The sequence below is a fragment of the Pinus tabuliformis genome, chromosome 3_2, assembly GCF_031772625.1.
Source record: "Pinus tabuliformis cultivar Carrire ecotype Pingquan chromosome 3_2, CPIR1, whole genome shotgun sequence".
Taxonomy (NCBI): Eukaryota; Viridiplantae; Streptophyta; class Pinopsida; order Pinales; family Pinaceae; genus Pinus; species Pinus tabuliformis.
The window spans coordinates 899,874,792-899,895,145 of NC_142302.1; the positions used below are offsets into that span (position 1 = coordinate 899,874,792).

The window sequence follows — 20,354 nt, forward strand, 5'->3', positions numbered from 1 at the left end:
ATTTTTTCAAAAACTAGTCGTTTAATATAGCCGTCACTGAATAATATTTGTTTTTTAAAATATTAATAAAATACTATCATAACTTAAATATTATTGTTCAAATATAGTCATTACTTGAAATTATGTCTCTACATTGCTCTTTATTTAAACTTTTTCCATGGTCTGCCTCTTCATCTGGTCCTGATGATGAACCACACTTGGTTCGAAACACGTAGGCCAAAAATTTCTCTTATGTGATTTCTACCGAAAGATTTTGCTTAATTCATTATGGATCAAAGAAGCTTGAATACACTCGATAGTTTACTTGCCTCAGGTAGACGCGTCTGCAACCCTAGCGCGTCTTCTGAGAGATCCTGCCTGCGCCCTCCCTCATGGAGCATGGAGGCGGCCCTGCGGCCTCTCCCCCCTACCCCCCGGAGATCGAAGCCCTCAAGGCTCTTGTTTCAGCATCAGGAAAACGTCAGGCCTCTGGCCAGCAGCAAAAATTCGTCAAAAAACTGGACAGCATACCCAAGGTAGCCTTACCTGAGGAGGAAATCTGCAGATCCGCACTAAACCTTGCAGAAAAAGGTCTGATCGGTCAGTTCACCGGTTTGTGGCCATCCCCGAGAGCAGTCGAAGAATGGGTCAAAAGGAATTGGCTACCTTTGGTAAACGAAGGAATCAAGATCTTTTTTGTAGGCAAAGGATTTTTTGTCTTCTTGTTTGACAGTACAGAGGACAGAGGCCTGATCTTCAGAAACGGGCCATACTTCATGGGGCCTCAAGGCCTCTACTTAAACAAATGGTCTACTGATTTTGATCCAGCGCAAGACGTGCCCAAGGCGGTTCCTGTTTGGGTGTGCCTCCCGCATCTTCCTCTGCATTGCTGGAATCAAAGCTCCCTCCAATCCATTGGAAATGCACTTGGAAAGTACATAGACCAGGCCCCAAGGAAGGATCAGTACTCTTGTGCACGGATTTGCGTGGAGGTCGATTTGGAAACAGGATTACCCGAAGCGATTCAGCTATCGGTGGCAAACTGGACACACATACAAGAGCTTGATTATGAACAGCTGCCATTCAAGTGTCGATTATGCCATGAGTATGGGCACTTTGCAAGATACTGCAAAAAAAGAAATGAGGAGACATCAAAGAAGGAAAAAGAAGAACAATGGAAACAGACAAAGAAGACAACATTCAGCAGGCAGAATAACAAAAACAAGGCTAAAGGGGCAGAGAACAAAACAGATAATGGAAGCACGAGTAACCAAAACGCTGGTAGCAGTGAAAAAAAAGGCAATGAGGGGGACAAAAACCCCTTTGAGATCCTCACGCCTCCTTCAGATCCACCGGAAGCAGGGGAAGAAGAACCTCCACAGCAGGAGAATATTGAATCCACAGAACCAGGTAATAACCCAATCCCCAACTCATGCAATATCTCTTCCCCTACATACGCAGATATAATCAAAAAAAAGAAGAAAACCGTAGAGAATATGGGATCATCAGATGATGAAACATTTGAAAGGTCAACAAAAAGGGCTGGGAGAAGATCAAACAAGGAAGCTAGAGAAGAGGAGTCAGAAAGACAAAAAACCCTAGGCAGTCAAGCTACTATCGAAATGACACTAGGGAGGAATATCAGGCCTAGAGCCTCCAAAGGAGGAGGGCCTACCCCTATAAGTGGTAAATGATGCAGTTGATCTCTTGGAACTGTAGGGGTCTGGGTAATCCCAACAAGGCAGAGGCTATCAAAGACTTATTGAAGATGGAGACCGCGGACATCCTAATGCTCCAAGAGACCAAAATAGAAGGGGAAACTCTTCTAAACACCAGTGCTATGAAATGGAAATTTGATTCAGGAAAGGCTGTTAGTGCAAGAGGCACAGCTGGAGGAATAGGTACTTTTTGGACAAAAGACTTCTCCCTAGAACGATTCTTAGCAACCCAACATTGGATCTTCATAGAGCTGCGTCACACCGTAAGCAATCTTTCCCTCGCTCTGTTTAACTTGTATGTCCCTGTTCAGTATGAAGAAAAGAGAGAGTGTTGGAGGACACTTCTGGATTATATAGTGCAAATCAGCCCCTCAAATTTAGTCATAGGTAGTGATCTGAATATAACTCTAGATCCCAAAGAAAAGAAGGGAGGTATTCAGTCTAGAAATCCTTTCATCAATACAGTGGGCAATCTGATTCTGTAATGGGATTTGGTAGACTTCAAACCAGTGAAAGGCAAATACACCTGGACAAACAATAGAACCGGAGAAAATCATATTTCTGCCAGATTAGACAGGTTTCTCATCAATAGCTCTCTAATGATGGACAAAAGAATAGTATTCACCAAGATTCTCCCAAAGCTCACATCGGATCATAAGCCTATCCTCTTATGCCTAAAAGAAGAAGAAGATTTAGGTCCCCTTCCATTTCGCTTCAACCCCCTTTGGGCAGGGAAAGAAGGGTTTATAGAAACAGTTCAAGCAGCATGGAGGATAGATGTATTCGGTTCCCCAAGCTATGTGTGGGAACAAAAAATGAAAAACACAAAAAAAGCGCTCAAAAGCTGGATAAAGAAATCCATGCAATCTCCCAATAGACAGAGGAAGGAGGCAGTTCTTCAATTGGAAGGAATACAACTTGAAATGGAGGAGAAAGATCCCTCCTCTACAGATTTAGCTAATGAAAAATCTGCACAAAGGAATGTATACTGTTCCTTTAGAAATGAAGAGGAATATTGGCGTTTAAAGTCTCGAAGCCTGTGGCTTAAATCTGGGGACATAAATACCTCATATTTTCATAGACAGTGCAAGGCCCGTCTTTCACGTAATCATATAACAGAAATTACCAGTACCAGTGGTCAGGTCCATAAAGGATTTTCTCAAATCAAAGAAGCAGCTGTAAATCACTTTCAGAGTCTTCTGAGTGCAGAAAGTAATGGGAACGAGGAGGATGAAGTAGAGTTTCTCTCAACCACTCCAAATCTAGTCAGTGAGGAAGATAATGACTCTCTGATGAGACCTGTAACGGAAGAAGAAATAACTAATATAGTCTGGGCTATGGAGCCAGACAAAGCCCCAGGTCCCGACGGTTTCACAACACATTTTTATAGAATTTGTTGGGAGATTATCAAAACTGACCTTTTCATAATGATAAGAGGAACCTTGAGAAAGGAAAAAGTGGGTGGAGGAATAAAATCGACATTTCTTGCCTTAATCCCAAAGGAAACAAACCCAGGATCCTTTGATAGATACAGGCCGATTTCTCTTTGTAATACATCATACAAGATCGTAGCTAAACTGCTGGCAAACAGAATTAAGCCTCTTCTTCAAAAACTCATCTCTCCAGCCCAAGGAGGATTTGTGAAAGGCAGGCAAATTTTGGACAATGTCATTCAAATCCAAGAGGCTCTCCATTCCAGCCACTCTCGGAAAGAGCAAGGTATGATTATTAAACTAGATATGAGTAATGCTTTTGATCGTGTTAACCGTTTTTTCCTGCTTAGAGTGCTTGCAACCTTTGGGTTTAGAAAGGAATTCATAAACCTTATTAAAGCCTGCATTGAAAACATCTGGATAGCTCCAATGGTAAATGGGAGACCAACAGAGTTCTTTTTAGCCACCAGGGGACTGAGGCAAGGTTGCCCCTTGTCTCCCTTTCTCTATATTCTGATGGCGGACCCTTTAAGCAGAAAGTTGACACGGGAGCAACAAAGTGGCATCATTCCTAGGATAAGAATCGTACAAGGTGCAGCCCCAGTAAACCATGCGCTTTTTGCCGATGATTCACTTCTGCTCGGGGGCGCTTCCATGAGAATTGCTAAATCCTTCAAGACAATTCTTCAAAAGTACTGTAGTGTCACTGGAGCACTTATCAGTGAGAGGAAGAGTGCAGTCTATGGATGGAATACCGATCAACAAACAATTGAAAGGATAGCCAGTGAATTGGGATTCAAAGGCTATGCAGAGTGGGATAAAATAAAGTACCTTGGTCTCCCGTTGACGATGGGATCCAACCGAAATTATTTGTGGGAGGAGGTAATATCCAAGTTTAAAAAAAAGATAGCAGCGTGGGGCGGAGTCTGGCTTTCCACAGGCGGCAAGCTCACTCTCATCCGTTCGGTGCTCTCAGCACTGCCCACTTTCCAAGCCTCCTTGTTAATGGCTCCAAGGCAAATCGCAGACCAGATCTCTTGTTTAATGAGGAATTTTTTGTGGAATGGAGGGAAGGGGAACAGCAATCGATTTCACTTAGTTAATTGGGAAATGGTGAAGCGCCCCATTGCTGAAGGTGGACTCCAAATCAGAGACCCCCAACATGCAAACCTTGCCTTGGGTTGTAAACTTCTGTGGCAGCTTATATCTGAACCCACGCATCCAATCAGCCAGCTCTTAAATTTAAAATATCTCAGAAATCGGTCGATCATTTCCTATAACCCAGCGCCTTCTCCTGGAGGAACACAGGCTTGGAGGCTTTGTTGCAAAGGGTTAGACTTCTTCAGGACACATTTGTATAAAATTCCAGGGAACGGCAAAAAATCATTGCTGTGGAGAGACCGAATCATGGGCCACCCTCCTCTTTCGGTCATAAACGAAATCGCAGATTTAAGAGTATGGTTAAGATCAAAAGGAATCAGGAAAATCGAGGACATTGCAGAGTGGGATAACAAAGGCAATTGGCAGTGTTGGACTCTGCCCAACATACCAGCACACCTAAAAAATCAGCTAAACTACTTCATGGATGCAATCACAGACTTCACTCCAGTGCACAAAGACGAGGAAGATTCATGGGGTTGGGGACAAACAGGGGTTTACACAGCCAAGTAAGGGTACTTACAGATGCAAGGCAAAAAGGACTCTTTGCACCCGGAAGCAGTGTGGAGGCAGATCTGGGAAAACTTCAGCATCCCGAAGATCAATTTCTTCTTCTGGACCTTGTTTCATAACAAAATACTGACTGGAGAAAATCTTTGTAAAAGGAACATTGCAGGTCCACATCGATGCGTGTTCTGCAAAAAAGCCTTGGAGACCTCAGCTCACATGTTCATTGAATGTGAGTATGCACAGATGGCCTGGGCCAGCTTCTTAGCGGGACTGAATGTTAGTCCACCGGTGCATTGTTTAATAACAGACATGTTTTTGTCTTGGAAAGCTCGGTATCCTTACAGCATCGCAGACAAGACTCTTTGGCATAAGGTGTGGATTGCAGCTCCAAAATATGTGTGCTGGAAGTTGTGGCTCTCCCGGAATGAAATTGTTTTTAATCAAAAAGAAATGTCTGCAGGAAATGTCGCAGAAAAGGCCAAGAAACTACTTATAGAAACTCTGAGACAAACCAATGTCAGAGACAGCTCCCTAAGAGATGAAGAAAGAGCATGGCTGGGTGATTACATTCCTTCATCGAGCCCTTCTTTAATCACTCGCCCAAAACACAAGGAAAACTGGCAGATTCGAGACACTTTGGAAAACTTCCAGAAGTGGTGGAAATCTCAAGGGAAATGCACTATTTTCTTTGATGGAGGTTCGAAAGGTAATCCAGGCAGGTCAGGAGCTGGGGGGGTCATTTACTTCCCGAATGGAAGAAAAGAGGATTACAGCTGGGGTCTCGGAATTAAAACCAACAATCAAGCAGAAGTCCTCAATGTTTTAAAAGCTTGCCATCTGGTCAGAAAAGGAAACCCAAAGGAAATTCTAGTGTTTGGAGACTCAGAATTGCTGATAAAATCTCTATTAAATGAGAAAGGGCTCAAGGATCCAATATTGAACAAACAGATATTAAGAGTGAATAGACTCTTGAAGGACTTCTCTTCAGTTCAAATCTACCACATCCTCAGAGAGTTAAACATAGAAGCTGACAGCCTGGCAAATATTGGATGTAATCTAGAAAATAACATGATCAGCATAGATGCAGGAGAACCGTACATGGCAGCCATTCCTTGAAAGGACAAGTTGATCTTGTAAATGCAGAAATCTGTTCTTTTAGAAACAGGAAAATGTAAAACTTGATATGGCTTTGGCCACCCTTTAATAAAATATCCGTTGCGGTTTAAAAAAAAAAAAAAAAGCTTGAATACAAAACTTAAATATGCATATGCATCCACATGTATCCAAACGATCATAATCAAATATACACAATTTCTCATATATATAGCAGGGTGCATATAATAAATATCACCGAATGTAATCCATATTTGAACAACAAATACATCAACGAAGTGGCTCTAGATAGTCTTTATAGTCTAAAAAATTCATGCTACAACAAATACCTATATATCATCAAAAGCGATTGCATATATTGGGATCCTCATCATCCATATCATCCTCTAAGCATTAAAATAAGATAGAAAAAACTTAACAAGTAAAAAGTCAAGATATTGTTTAAGCGATAGGTACAACTTTAGTTGGCTCATGACAAAGGAATTCAATAATCAATGCCACCAACATTGAGGAAGATATAGGGTTTGATGCTCTTCATTGAATGATAGTTCCATACCCTCACACATGATAGAATTCAATGGAAATGTTGCAATCTCTCCAATCCTAAAATTTGTTAAGTTCATTGGATTTTGCGTGGGATCTTAAATTCTAGTTCATTGGATTTTGCATGGGAACTAAAATTTTACTTTCTCTATATAAGAGAAATCCAATAAGGCCATAGCTGCTCACAATCACCCTAAGTCATTAAATGGTAGTGTGAAAAATTTAAGTAAAAGGGTGAAAATGAAAGATAAATGAGAATACTAAACTTCCTTAGTCAACTTATTATTTTCAAACAAAATTTTGAAAGATAAATGAGAATACTAAACTTAGTCAACTTATTATTTTCAAACAAAATTTAGAGCGAACGCCCAACTGTTTTTTAAAGGGACACTCACAAGCGCTCCTTTTGGAAAAATATACCCTCCACATTGGAAAAATGTCTCCCATGTTTCTCCTCAAGTTTCCCAACAAAATAAATAAATATTTCCCAAACATCCCCCATGGATAACGCGCCCACATTGGGGATGTGTCCCCATGCAACAACCATTATTTGTCTTCATTATAATAATGAGTTCACTTTCTTTGTACCATGATCTTATCTTCATTATAACATTAAGACAAAGTGATTTGGACGATTGGGGTCAAGATCAAGCAAATGATGGTTAAAAGTTTCATTGTGAAATTTGTCAATATAAATTAAATGATGTATGTTTTATTTTGAGCTCTTGAAACTCTTCTTTATTGTCTAGGAAATCTGAAGTAGCCAAGAACCAAACCATGCTCTTAACCTTATCGTTTTTGTGAGAGAGAGATAAAAAACCATTAATTCACCTGGGCATGCTGGGAAGGCAAGGTGGATCCAATAAGTTTGAAGCGTGGGATATTTTGTGGAAGATTGAATGGTAAAGACCATTAATTCAACTGTACATGTTTGGAGGAGAGGGTGGTTCCGATAAGTTTGAAGTGGCACCACTGGGACAAGTGGGATTGTCACATCTCAACACAATTCAATTGTGGCCTTAACCAGGGATAACAATGTAACTCCCAAGTTATGGATTTCCATTGCCACTGCCTTGATAAGGGACTTGAAGCATTGTGCACTATTGAATTGGCTTTTACTTTACAATTCTTGGCAATCAGGTATCTGACATCTAAAACATGAAGCTTCCCTCTTATGTAAACTTAACTATAACTGAATTCTACACAGTAGTATTGACGTATAACGGCAACAACCTACACACAAAGTTAACACCAAGACCCTGTGCCATTCCAAAATTCACACAAATAGATCTCATTGATATCAAGTCACATAAATGGTACTATTAAGCTCATACAAAATGGCATCACTAAGTGAAAACGGTGAGCTTGAAGTAAATATTTGTCCATAAAATTCTTGTCAGCGAGGCAAATTGATTTTGCAGCAATAACATGACTTACTTTCTCGTATAAAATGTTAAGAATCAAATACATAATGGTATGGTTCTATCGCTTTATTGCAATAGTTTGAGTATGTGGTTACAAAAAATTAATGCATATCTTTGTAGAAGTCAAGGGGAGGAAGGGAGGAAAGAGAAGGATTTGCATATAAAAAGAATGAATTGACGGACCCAAATTCCTATAAGAACGACAGGATAAATGTAACAACACCCAAGATGACAGCGGCCAGAATAGAATGAATCTTGATGGACCTCTCTGCTGCACCATATGCAATCCCTATTGGAAATTTGCAAGTTCCCTGTGATGCATTTTGCTCTGTTATCACTGCCAGACCAGTAAAATCGCAGTTAATTTCATATTGATTCATCACTTGAAAGTACATGTTGAACGCATAGGATGCGTTGCCATACAAATCCAAGTTGTTACATGACGACCCATAACCCATGGCAGTGCAGTCTGAATATGTACAAGCATACTTGATGCTGTCAAGTAACTTGGACTGGTCTGTAGCATTTGTCTTGAACACACACCACTTTGGAGCTAAATACTTGACATTCTTGGCAGGAACTAACCCTCCATTCTGCAATGGACCTGAAAGATCCAGCTCATATTTTGGCTGACCATCGTACCCAAAAATGCCCCAATGCCTTTCAAAGTTACCAGGTGCAACACTCTTAGCATCCTCATCAAGAAGGCCAAATAGATAAGCTTCAATATTTCCAGGCCGCATGGGTGTTCCTTGGTTACTAGTTATATGCTTCAACAGGCCCTGATTGAACCGCTGAGCAGCTGCAGCAGTGGCATGCTTATCACCATCTGTGGGCCAACCTACTTCTCCCACAATGATTGTCATATTAGGGACCCCTGCCTTCTTTAGAGACCAAACTAATGTATCAAGATTTGCATCAAAGACATTGGTGTACTGGATATTCCCATCAACTAGTGGCTGACTATCACCATCAAAGAAGGCAAAATCTGTGGGGAAGTTTTCATCAGCATATAAGCTTAGAAAGGGATAGATATTGACCGTAAAGGGTGATCCATTATCATTCAAAAATGTCACAATTTGGCTCATGAGGTCATGAATATCTGCTCTAAAATCCCCAGCAGATGGTACTGCATTGTCAGTTGGGGAATTGTAAACATCTGCATTGAGAGGTACAGTAACTTTTATTTGGTCTGCTAAACCTGCTTTGACAAGAGCTTTATGAATATTTTGCAGAGCAGGAAATGTATTATTCAAATATGAGCCATTGTATGCTGACAGAAAAGGCTCATTTCCAACCGCAACATATCTGCACATAGTCAGTCAGAATGTAAAATGTTTAGATAGACTCTTCGCAATAGAAAAGGACGTCAAAACCTTCAATAGCACTGTAAATTACAACTATAAAAAATAAAATCATTGGACAATTATGATCATCAGTGAATGTGACTGTATTTACAATGAAAAGTATGTAATAGTTAGGAAAGACTAGTCTTAATTTTATTTTTTTTGGTTTACTCAAACTCTGAACTTGGTACATGTTAAACATTAAACAATGCTCTGGACTCTGAAATATGGTCTGCGATCCAACAAGGCCTTCATCAGGCCTAAAGCAAATCTTTTGTTTCCAAACATTGTAAATGATGACATCCAAACTTCAAAGAAAATAATTGCAATAAATTTCCCTGAAAAATAAAAAAGTGGCAATTTGAATGGAAAACTCCAAGTGTCAATTTTCAAAATGTGTCAAAAACAGTAGGGTAATTAGTAACACAAAAGCATATATTGCAAATCTGAAAATTACAGCTAGGACATATTCAAGGGATTAGTCAGAACTATATATATTCATTAAATGATGAAGTTAAACTAGTCAGCTTATATTTAACAAAAAATTACTTTGAATATTTTATATGATAACTTACAAGAGGCCTGCCAAAATAGGAAATTTCAATTTGAGTGAAACATGGTCAAATGACCACAGCGATTAGAGTCTAATGGAACTATTTCAACCATGATATTTCTCATTCTACTAATAAGGCATGTATCAGTCAGAAATCCCATAAACCGATCCACATTTAAAAGGACAATCTAATATGTCAGTTTGTCGGTAGCCAGAGGTTGCAGATACTGACAGACATGAACAGATTCATGTAACAATAGCAATTTGAGCACAAAACAAAGGTTTTCCAGTGTTGAATTTTAAAAATTATCAACTCCTCCATCTCATAAAGCAAATTAATACACAGTTCGCAACTGGTCGCAAGGACTACGCAGTATTGTAGTTTCTCCATCATACAACACTGGCTGTCTCAGGGAAATCAAGGAAAAATTAAACAAAACAACGTTTTTCAACACAGATCACTTCTTCCTATCAAGGCTTTCACTTTAAATCAGTGAAATTTTCAATTGGTGGAGCTCAGAGGACATGTTTCATCTATTAAATGGAGTCACTCAAATGATTTCGATTTGAGATAACAAAGCTCAGAGCTCAGAAACAACTCCATGCTTGTTAGGCACCCATATACACACTCTGGATTAGGAGATCTGCAGTCACCGCTTACAAATTTCTGCAGTTCACTAACATGTGACTTCTCTACACATGGTCCCAGACCTAGGGCTTGCTCCAGATCACAGAATGGCTAAATGGTTAAAAAGTTCATTACTTTGCCTCTATTTTCTCTGAAGAGAAGAGTGACCCTAGTCATATGGGCATAGGCTAATTAATGTACAATCCCACATGATCTAAAACCAACAATTTATAACATTGCCCTATTTCAGAGGCCCTAAACCACAGAGGGATCTAAAATTGCCAGGATTTCCCAAGTTAATTTGAACTCTGGGTATCTGCGCATACCCCAGTTAGAAGAGAGACCCTAAATGATCTGGGAACCACGCTTTTCGCCTACTTCAATATCATCATGGGTTGATTGCAAAATGGTGTAGGAGCTCAATAAAACCAGGAATAAAGAAAATTCAATCTGAATCACCTCCTAAAATCAATACCAAGCATCCAAACAAGAATACCCGAAATACAGCTATTCACAGAATGCATCTTAAACCTCTGATCTTCTTCTACTAAATTCAAAAGCAAAATAAAATTTCAAAAACAATGAGAACACATACTTGATGTTAACACCACCAGAGAAGTTATATCTGGTGACATTCTTGTCCACCCATTTCTCTGCAGCCTTATAACTGTCGCTGAGGTGCTGCAACATATTGTTGGGAATAGCCACCATGACCTCAATGTCAGTATTTGCCAAAGCCTGGAGAGTGTTCGAATCCGCATCAAATAGCTTCACCTTCTTTATTCCATTGTCTTTCAGCATCTGAACTACGATATCAGGAGGCAAGGGATGCAATGCCATGGTGCCCCAATTCACCCCCAGCCCTTCCACTGCACAGACCATACTCCCTAATGCACAAATAATCAAGATAGCAAACCACGCACGCTCCATCGTTTCTTCTCTTCCAGCTGAATAAAATCCTATATCCGAGCACCCAGAGACGTTTCAGAGCTCGTTTTAAAGCTTTCTACGGTTCCTGGACCGTTGCTGCCTGGGATTGGGGCTTAAAACAGCTCACCGATGGATTTTGAGTGAGAAAAAAAATGGGATCAGGGATCCTAAGAAAGGATTTGCGGATGGATTGAGAGCGCCCACCAGTTAAAAAGGGCCCAATGGCACTTCAAAGTCACTGGAATTACAAGCAAAATCATTCGCAGCTCGGAGGTCCCTGTTTCGCTCTGTACACTCTCTTCTCCTTAGTACCATCGAGTGGACGCAAGATCATTCGCAGCTCGGAGGTCCCTGTTTGGCACTGTACACTCTCTTCTCTTTAGTACCATCGAGTGGACGCGGTCCCTGTCGAATATGGAGTCGGTGAGAGCGTGTCCACCGTGTTTCTGTTACATTTCCATTTACATTTACGTTTAGTGTCTACTTTTCCGACCGACTCAAACCCACGTGACCTTGTGGAATTACAACTTTGTCAATCTTAAGGGCAAGTCCCAACCCCCTTGCCCCAACTTTTGAAATTATTCCACTAACCTTAGGCATTTCCAAAGGTTTGGGGTGGGAATGTGCCACGTGTCTAGATATTAGATTAAAAACTTGAAAATATGCCATGTTAATAAATGAGGCAAAGGGGTTTCTCACAAAGACAGCATGACTCAATCCAACCTTTCAAATTTGAAAATGATGAGTATTTATGTGAAGTGCCTTGTTCACATGATGTGTCATTACTAACATATTATGTCATCAAATCAAATCTAAGTAATTTAAATATAAAATATAATGGATAGTTATTTATTTATTTATTGTAATTTTAAGTTATTGGAGAAGCCAATCATAGTTGAACCATTTAATAATTCAAATAAACGGTCAAGGAAAATTTAGATATCATTAAAAAACCATATTCTAAAAAGCATCTTTTTTGTTATTTGAAAGTCATAAAAATATTATTTTCCAACCCACCATAATTTGTGTTTCCAATTGGAATAAGGTGGCTTCATGCTTTAAAGGTTTTTTTTTTAAACAAATTTGATTGGAAATGGGTTTTTTAGTTTTCCAACCTAATAAGTTCAAAAGTGAAATATTTTTTTAAAATTTATTATTTATAAAAATAGTTTTTATATATTTATTTTTTAAAATATTTATAATTTAGCTTTTTCAAAATTATTTAAATTTTTAAGGTAAGGTTATCTAGTGAAAGTTCTCAAGTAAAATTATAATTTTTAATATGGTTGAATTTGTCTTTTTAACTTAATACATGTATCATTATTTTTATTAGGTGGTCATATTAATACTTGTTAAAGTTTTTACAAGTGGGTGGTAAATTAAGTTATTTTAATTATGACAATTTTCATGGTTGAGTGTGCTTAAGTTAAAATGTATTTGTCTCCGTATAGGGGGTTTGATGGGTGTGATCAAGTTGTATGAGAAATGGGTGGAAATTTGTCTCCGTATAGGGGGTTTGATGGGTGTGATCGAGTTGTATGAGAAATGGGTGGAATGGTCTACAGGTTAGACAAATGATGCCACAAGTTATGTGGATTCAATGAAATAACTTAATGATTATGATAAGTTCGAGTTGGAGAAAAGGCTTTTTCAAGGGGAGCATCGCTCACGTGATGTGGATCATTTGAATACAAATCATGTTGGAAATTGGAAGAATGAGTATAGTGAGAGTTCAGTTTACCTTATAGATTCAAATCTCTTGTAACAAGTAGGGAAAAAATCAACCACTCCACTGGTAACCATGTTTGGTCTCACTAAATCCATTGTTTCATCATTTAATGATTCAAATCAACAATAAAAATAAATAAATATCATTTAAAAAAAAACCATAAATTCTGAAAGACATCTTTTCTTTTTAGAAAGACCTAGAAAACATCTTTTCTTTTATTTAAAAATCATAAAAATATCATTTTCAAACCAACCATAATTTGTGTTCCCAATTGGAATAAGGTGGCTCCATGCTTTAAAGTTATTTTTTTAAACAATATTTTTTTTTGGAAATGTTCCTTTCTTTTCATGTTTTCTAACCTAATAACTTAAAAAGTGAAATGTCTTTTTAAAATTTATTATTTTTTCACTTTTTTAAAATTTATTATTTATAAAAATAATTTTTATAGATTTATTTTTAAAAGTATTTATAACTTAGTTTTTTTTTAATTATTTAAAATTTTTAAAAGTAAATTTACATGGTGAAAGTTCTTATGAGTTAAGTAAAACTATAATTTTTAATATAGTTGAGTTAGTCTTTTTAACTTAATACATATACATTATTTTCATTAGATGATCATATTAATACTTGTTAAAGTTTTTAAAAGTGGGTGGTAAATTAAATTATTTTAATTATGGCAATTTTCATGGTTGAGTGTGCTTAAGTTAGAGTGTATTTGTCTCCATATTGGGGGTTTGATGGGTGGGATCAAGAGGTTGTATGAGAAAGCAGTGGCATGACCATGCTACTTGCCACATGTTAGACAAATGATGCCACAAGTTATGTGAATTCAATGAAATAACTTAATGACTATGATAAGCTCGAGCTGAGAAGAGGCTTTTTCAAGGGGAGCATCGCTCACGGGATGTCGATAATTTGAACACAAATCATGTTGGAAATTGGAAGAATGAGCATAGTGAGAGTTCAGTTTGCCTTGTAGATTCAAATATCTCGTAGCAAGCAGGAAAAAAATCAACCACTCCATTGGCGACCATGTTTGGTCTCACTAAATCTGTTGTTTGGCCACTAGCTCATTTTGGGCAATTCTAATTGTTGTTTGATAATTATTTTGGTTAGAAGTATGTCTCTTTATACCTCTTGTAGGGGTAAATTCCATGTTCAATGGATAATGGAAAAGAGTGTCATTGTTGCTATAGCCACTACCTCTTAACAGTTGACTTCATTTTCCATTTAGCTTTCAATAAAATCCATTCAAGAAGATGTCAAGGTAGAATGAGCTTACATAGAAGATAAGGATGTTGATTAGTTGAAAAATGAATTTATCACTAATTTGGTACCCGTCAGATATGAAATAACAAATTCTACCAGATTATTGAACTTTATCGGCACACCAAAACCTTTGTTGCTCATGCCTTGTTCAGGCAAGGGATAAACAAACAAGAATTTAAGTAGAGGTTGGAGACACTATAGAAGCAAAACTACATTTTGATTACCCTTTCTTCCTGGTTAGTGCTAAAAAATGGAGGGGTTCTCCTAATCAGACTAATAGGAACCTCGAAAGACTCCCCTATCATGCTTCACTTTGCCATGGATGCGACAAATGGATGTGCTTGACCTTAAATCCAAGTTTTCTAGCTATGGGTTTTGACTCTGTAGTTACAAGCTTCTAGTTTTTCCTATTGTCTAAATTGTATTCTTTGGTTTTATGTAACAATGGTTTTGGTTTCATTTACAATATACCTGTCTAATTTCCTTTTTGAACTTAAATTGTTACCCTATATCTATGAAGCTTACTATGGCCTAATTTCACAAAGGCAGGTTATGATAATTTTTTGACTGTTTGTGAACTCACTACATAGGGAAGTGTTTTAAGCCTATCCCTCAACACTCACTAGCTGGTTTGAATTCCTTTGGGAAAATTAGCATTTTTATAACATACTAAAAAAAGGAATAATTGAGAGCGTATTTGAATGTATGATATTCTTCGTTGGAAAACTTGGTTTATAAGTACAAGTCTTGAAAGTAATAATCCATGCTATGTAATTCATTTTTCCAATTTTGATTTCAATTCCACTTCTAAAATTAATACATATATTTTGATATTACTCTCATGTGTAGCACATGATAAGGTTTTGCATGAGATGGAAAACTATTTAAGTTTAACGATGGAAAATTTTCTTGGTTAAACATGCTTAGCGAGAATTATACTTAGATAAGTGATTTTCATGGGAATAATGGTTACCTAGTGGAAATCTCAAAAGTGACAATTGATGCTACACAATTAAATTTATTAATCTCAATTATACTTCTTTACTCATGTGAACATCCGTTGTTGTTAATTCAAGTAAATTATGTAAACTAATAGAAAAAATAAACATTATCTAATAATATTGACTTAAACTAATAGAAAAAAATAAACATTATCTAATAATGATCATGGGAGGTGATTGATGGTGAATGGCTTGAGTAAGATATTTCATAATGTTTATGTGTTGATGTGCTTCATATGTTTAAGTAAGGTTAAATCCATATTAATTATGAATATATCAAGTATCGAGAAAGATCAAATTTTATGAGATGTAAATTTTTTAATCATTTAAATACAAATAAATAAAAGAGTAACAATATTTTTGGTAAATATCTTATCTACCCCATCCATATATATATATATATATATATATATATATATATATATATAGTGAGGTTTTAAAGGCACTTTACTACTCTCAATGCTATGAAAGAGATAAAACACTCTAAATAAATGGTTCATAAAAACAACACTCGTTAATTGTATCACAAGTTAAGCAAGCTTGATTATTAAAAAACCATGACTAAACATGCCAGAACTAAAATTATCTAAAATTGGTGATATCGATTATTAAAAAATCATGACTAAACACAAATTATCTAAAATTGGTGACATTGATTATTAAAAAAATCATGACTAACATGCTAAAGCTAAAATAATCTAAAATTGGTAACATTTCCAAAAAATATTTTTCAACAAATACAAGTCTTAAAAACAATAAAGAATTTGTTTTAAATTCTCAATGCATTGAAAGAGAGAAAAAAAACTGTAAATGATAGTCCATAAAACCAATATTAGTTGATTGCTAATTGCTAAGTTATTTTAACCATTAAAAAATCACGATGTAATATGTTTAATCTAGAATTATCTAAAATTAATAACTTTTTAGAAATCTTTATTACCAAATACAAGTCTTAAAAACAATAAAGAATTTGTTTTAAATTCTCAATGCATTGAAAGAGAGAAAAAAAACTGTAAATGATAGTCCATAAAACCAATATTAGTTGATTGCTAATTGCTAAGTTATTTTAACCATTAAAAAATCACGATGTAATATGTTTAATCTAGAATTATCTAAAATTAATAACTTTTTAGAAATCTTTATTACCAAATACAAATCTTAAAAATAATGATGAATTCTTTTTACACTTCCTTACCTATATAAATATCAATAAATATAATAAATTATTTAAAAAATTAAATAAACACTCTAAATTATTTAAAAAACAAATACTAATTAACAAACCATCTTTCATATATATATATAAAATTAGTTTAGAACATATATTCTTTATTTTCAAATTACACTTTTTATAATAAAATTTGAAATTTAAATTTTATAACCCAATATCCTTAAACTTTCTATATCTTAGTCTCTTTTAAATGTAGAATTCTCTTCTAGAAGATAAGGGTGAGAGTTCCCAAAGTTCATTTGTGATGTGTTTGTGACACCATGTGGACGTAGAGTCACATGCTTAAGTTGAAACTTTAACCAACAACTTGGTACAACATAATGCTTGTATATATCACATATTCATTTTGAAACTTTAATTAACAACCAATTAATATTCTTCATTTTCATCATGTGCCACTAGTTGTACAACAATCTATAATTCATGTTTTACCATTTTCATTTTGGATTTTTATATTTGTCTTTTCATTCCTATCATATTTAGGTTATAATGATTTTGATTTTGATTTTGTGGATTCTTCAAAATTATAATTATAATGGTATATAGTTGGTAACTTTTTTTTGTTCTCAGGGTATAATGTTTTTTTTTCCAAAATTATAATTATAATTTATATAATATAATTTTATATAGTTCGTAATTAATTATTGAATTATTTATTATTATTATTATTTTGATTTAAAAGATTTGAATTTTTAGTTATATAGTTTACATAATATTTTATAAAACAATGATTATTAATTAAAATGCTTATGGGGTATTTTTTTTAATAAATATCTATACTATATTAAAAATAAATCTCTTATATTATTACTTTTATAATTATTTTTTTATAAATTTTATTTTGATACTTTAATAAATAAATTTTTCTTTCTAATTTATTTTTCCATACATCTTATTAAGCATGAAAGCTATCAAGTTTAATGGGTAAGAATTCAAACTCTTTTAAGACGTCATTAACAAATTTCTGTTATCTCATACCTATATTCTTTATTCAAAGGTATCTAAAAACTATACTCATAAAACAATTAAAAAGAAGGTTCACAAAGCATATTTGAGATATATTTTAATTTCAACATAAGCAATACTTGTCTTAAACTTCATTATTGTACTGAATTTTGTGTATTTTTTATTCTATTATTAATAATTACGGTTTATTTTAGGGGGGTTTATTTTAGGGGTAACTTTTCCATAGCTTCACTTTTATTTTGTTAATACAAATTTAATTTGACTAGTTAATGATAAACATTGGGCAATCATAAGGAGCCCAAATCATAAATATGTTTTAATTTCGGTTTATTATGGGATACATGATAATTTTTTTTTTTTTTGTATTTAGATATCTTCACACTTTGAGTTACTAGATTCATTATGAAGTTAGTTTTGGAAGAAGTTACATGCCTTGAAATTCAACTCTCAAAATGAAGTTAGGTTCCTTGCTGAATGAATTTTAATGTGCAGAAGCTTTTGTGAAACCCCCCAACAAAATACCTACTTGCCATTGTTTCCATTAGACTCTTTTGTGTAATCTCCCTTAATTTGGAGGTACATGTTTGAAATCATAATTGTTACTTTGGTAATGTTTTGGATTTTAAAAATATTTCTCTTAAAGTTCTCAAGATATAGTTGTATTTGGATATGTGACTTTCTTTAGAATTCTTGGTTACTAGTTGCAAGTCTCATAGGTGATGATTGCTGCTTTGTAGTTCATCTTCTTAGTTTCAATCCCACTTCTCCAAACTTGTGAGCATCCCCTAATGTAACAAGTATTAAGGAGACTATTGAAGCTAATGACCAATTGATCATTAATGAATGACGTTAATGGGAGATGGGTGATGATGAATGAATTGAGTGAGATATTTCATAACATTAACTTGCACAATCCCCCATATGCTTGAATAAAGAGAAGGGATTTCTATATGAATGTTTCATAAGTCATAATACTTGCTAAAATTTTGTTGATGGGTCCCAAGCTACTAGGTTTGACTATGGAAAAACTCCATTGTTAAATTTTCTTAAGCCATAGTTGTCTTAGATTGATGACCTTCCCCACAAGTCCTTTTTAGTGGGTGTGAGTTCTAAAGATGATGATGAGATAATTTCTATCACACTTCTTCACCATTGTAAACATGAAATAAATGTTAAAAAAATGTAAACAACCCCCCACCTTAGCCTTGGTGGAAGGCATTCACTCGCTAATCCAATATCCTCGGTAAATAGTTAGAGAGATGGGATGATAAAAAAAAACTTTCTTTTTTCTTTAGAAATGGAAACAAGCATCACCATTGTGTTTGTCTTATCAAGATGAATCTGGTGATATAAAATTTTACCTCAATCCGACCATCAGATCGAAAGTTATAATCTTTTAATTTTTCGATGAATCATAGGACGCCATGTCATCAACTCTGCCACGTGGAACCCAGTTGGCCATGCCATGTGGTTGACCTCTCGGTGCCACATGATAACCTTGTACTAGCTATCGACCCATTCATTACATGGCATATCCCGGATCCACCCTCGACTGAACTCTTGTTTACCCCCGACTGAAACTCTCGGTGTGCCCTAGCCTGAAACTCCTGGTGCGCCCCTGATTGAAACTCCTTGTCACTCCTCGACTATAAGTCTTGGTGTGGCCTGGGCTATAACTCTCGGTGTGACCCCAACTATAACTCTCAGTATGTTCCCCAGTTGAAACTCTCAGTATGACCCCAGTGTGACCCCGACTATAACTCTCCGTGTGTTCCTTGGTTGAAACTTGCGATGGGTCCCTGACTCTACCTCTTGGGCATGCTTTCATGCTTTCCTCCAGGGTGGAATTTCCAGTGTATGTCATCTTTTTGCATACCACCAATATGTTGATGTAAGGCCTATAGTCAAGGGGGCAGGTCCACATTTGATCTAATTTTCATTGCATGGCTCCCTTTCCCCTCTTTTGAATCTCTGTTTGAAAAAGAACCACTTACTTCGAACTAGTCTTAAAGCCTTTCCTCTCTTCCTTTCGGGACAACTCTAGACTGGAAGGAACAGGAAGCTCAGGAAAGGGTTATCACACTCACCATTGACATCTTCCCTCCTGTAACTCTGAATATTTCTCCCATACATCCACGTTTCTCCCATTTTACTTACTTGAAATAATGAAACACAACTAGAAACTAGCTTTCAATAGGAAAATGATATAATTCAGGCTGAACCCCTCTTTATTATTAGGGAACTGCCTTTCCCACACACTCCAGTCCCAGGTGCTTTTAAGATCGACTACTTACAAGCTCTTGTAACACTTGGACGAACTTATTTAGAGCTGAATGCAAAGAACAAATGAGGGAGATGGGTCTAGGTGTGTATATAGGGGTCAAGGGGTATAGGGGTGTAGATAGGGAGATAGGCTACATGTCCCTCCAATGAAGATTTGTAATCAGAGTGTTCACCTTGCTAATTCCACTATGATATATTTTCCCATGTTATGCGATGAGGTTAGTCGACTAAGTTAACTATGTCTGGGCTCACGACAATTCCACTCATAACTAGGTCTCACCCGTAGCTCATCAATGAATTTGTTGGCCCGAACTTGGGCCATGAGCAACATGCTCACACTTGCATCCAATGGTTTTCATAATGTTTTTCTCCCTTACTACGCTATGCGCCATTCACAAAGGAGTTCTCATCTGGCCCCACTATAATGGTTCTACAAACATCTGGACCTCCAGTAGAGTTCCACCACAATCAATGGAGATTGTTAAGGGACCCAGTGGTGCTATCCCTCCTGAGCTTATGTCAAAGTTACTCTCACTTGAT

General features: G+C 36.2%; 2 protein-coding genes across 2 annotated transcripts; one reads left to right on the plus strand and one right to left on the minus strand.

The window, feature by feature from the left end:
* The first annotated feature begins 371 nt into the window (after window positions 1-371).
* On the plus strand, window positions 372-5,914 carry LOC149183521 (uncharacterized). The gene is made up of 4 exons (XM_089414969.1): window positions 372-1,507; window positions 1,699-1,880; window positions 2,196-4,797; window positions 4,954-5,914. The coding sequence occupies exons 1-4, from the start codon at window positions 372-374 to the stop codon at window positions 5,912-5,914; spliced, it is 4,881 nt and encodes a 1,626-aa protein (XP_089271095.1).
* Window positions 5,915-7,814: 1,900 nt separating this feature from the next.
* Window positions 7,815-11,752, minus strand: LOC149183522 (glucan endo-1,3-beta-glucosidase 8-like). Its single transcript, XM_089417165.1, has 2 exons — window positions 11,001-11,752; window positions 7,815-9,186 (listed from the first exon to the last, which is right to left on the minus strand). The coding sequence occupies exons 1-2, from the start codon at window positions 11,333-11,335 to the stop codon at window positions 8,070-8,072; spliced, it is 1,452 nt and encodes a 483-aa protein (XP_089273291.1). The 5' UTR covers window positions 11,336-11,752; the 3' UTR covers window positions 7,815-8,069.
* Window positions 11,753-20,354: the final 8,602 nt, after the last annotated feature.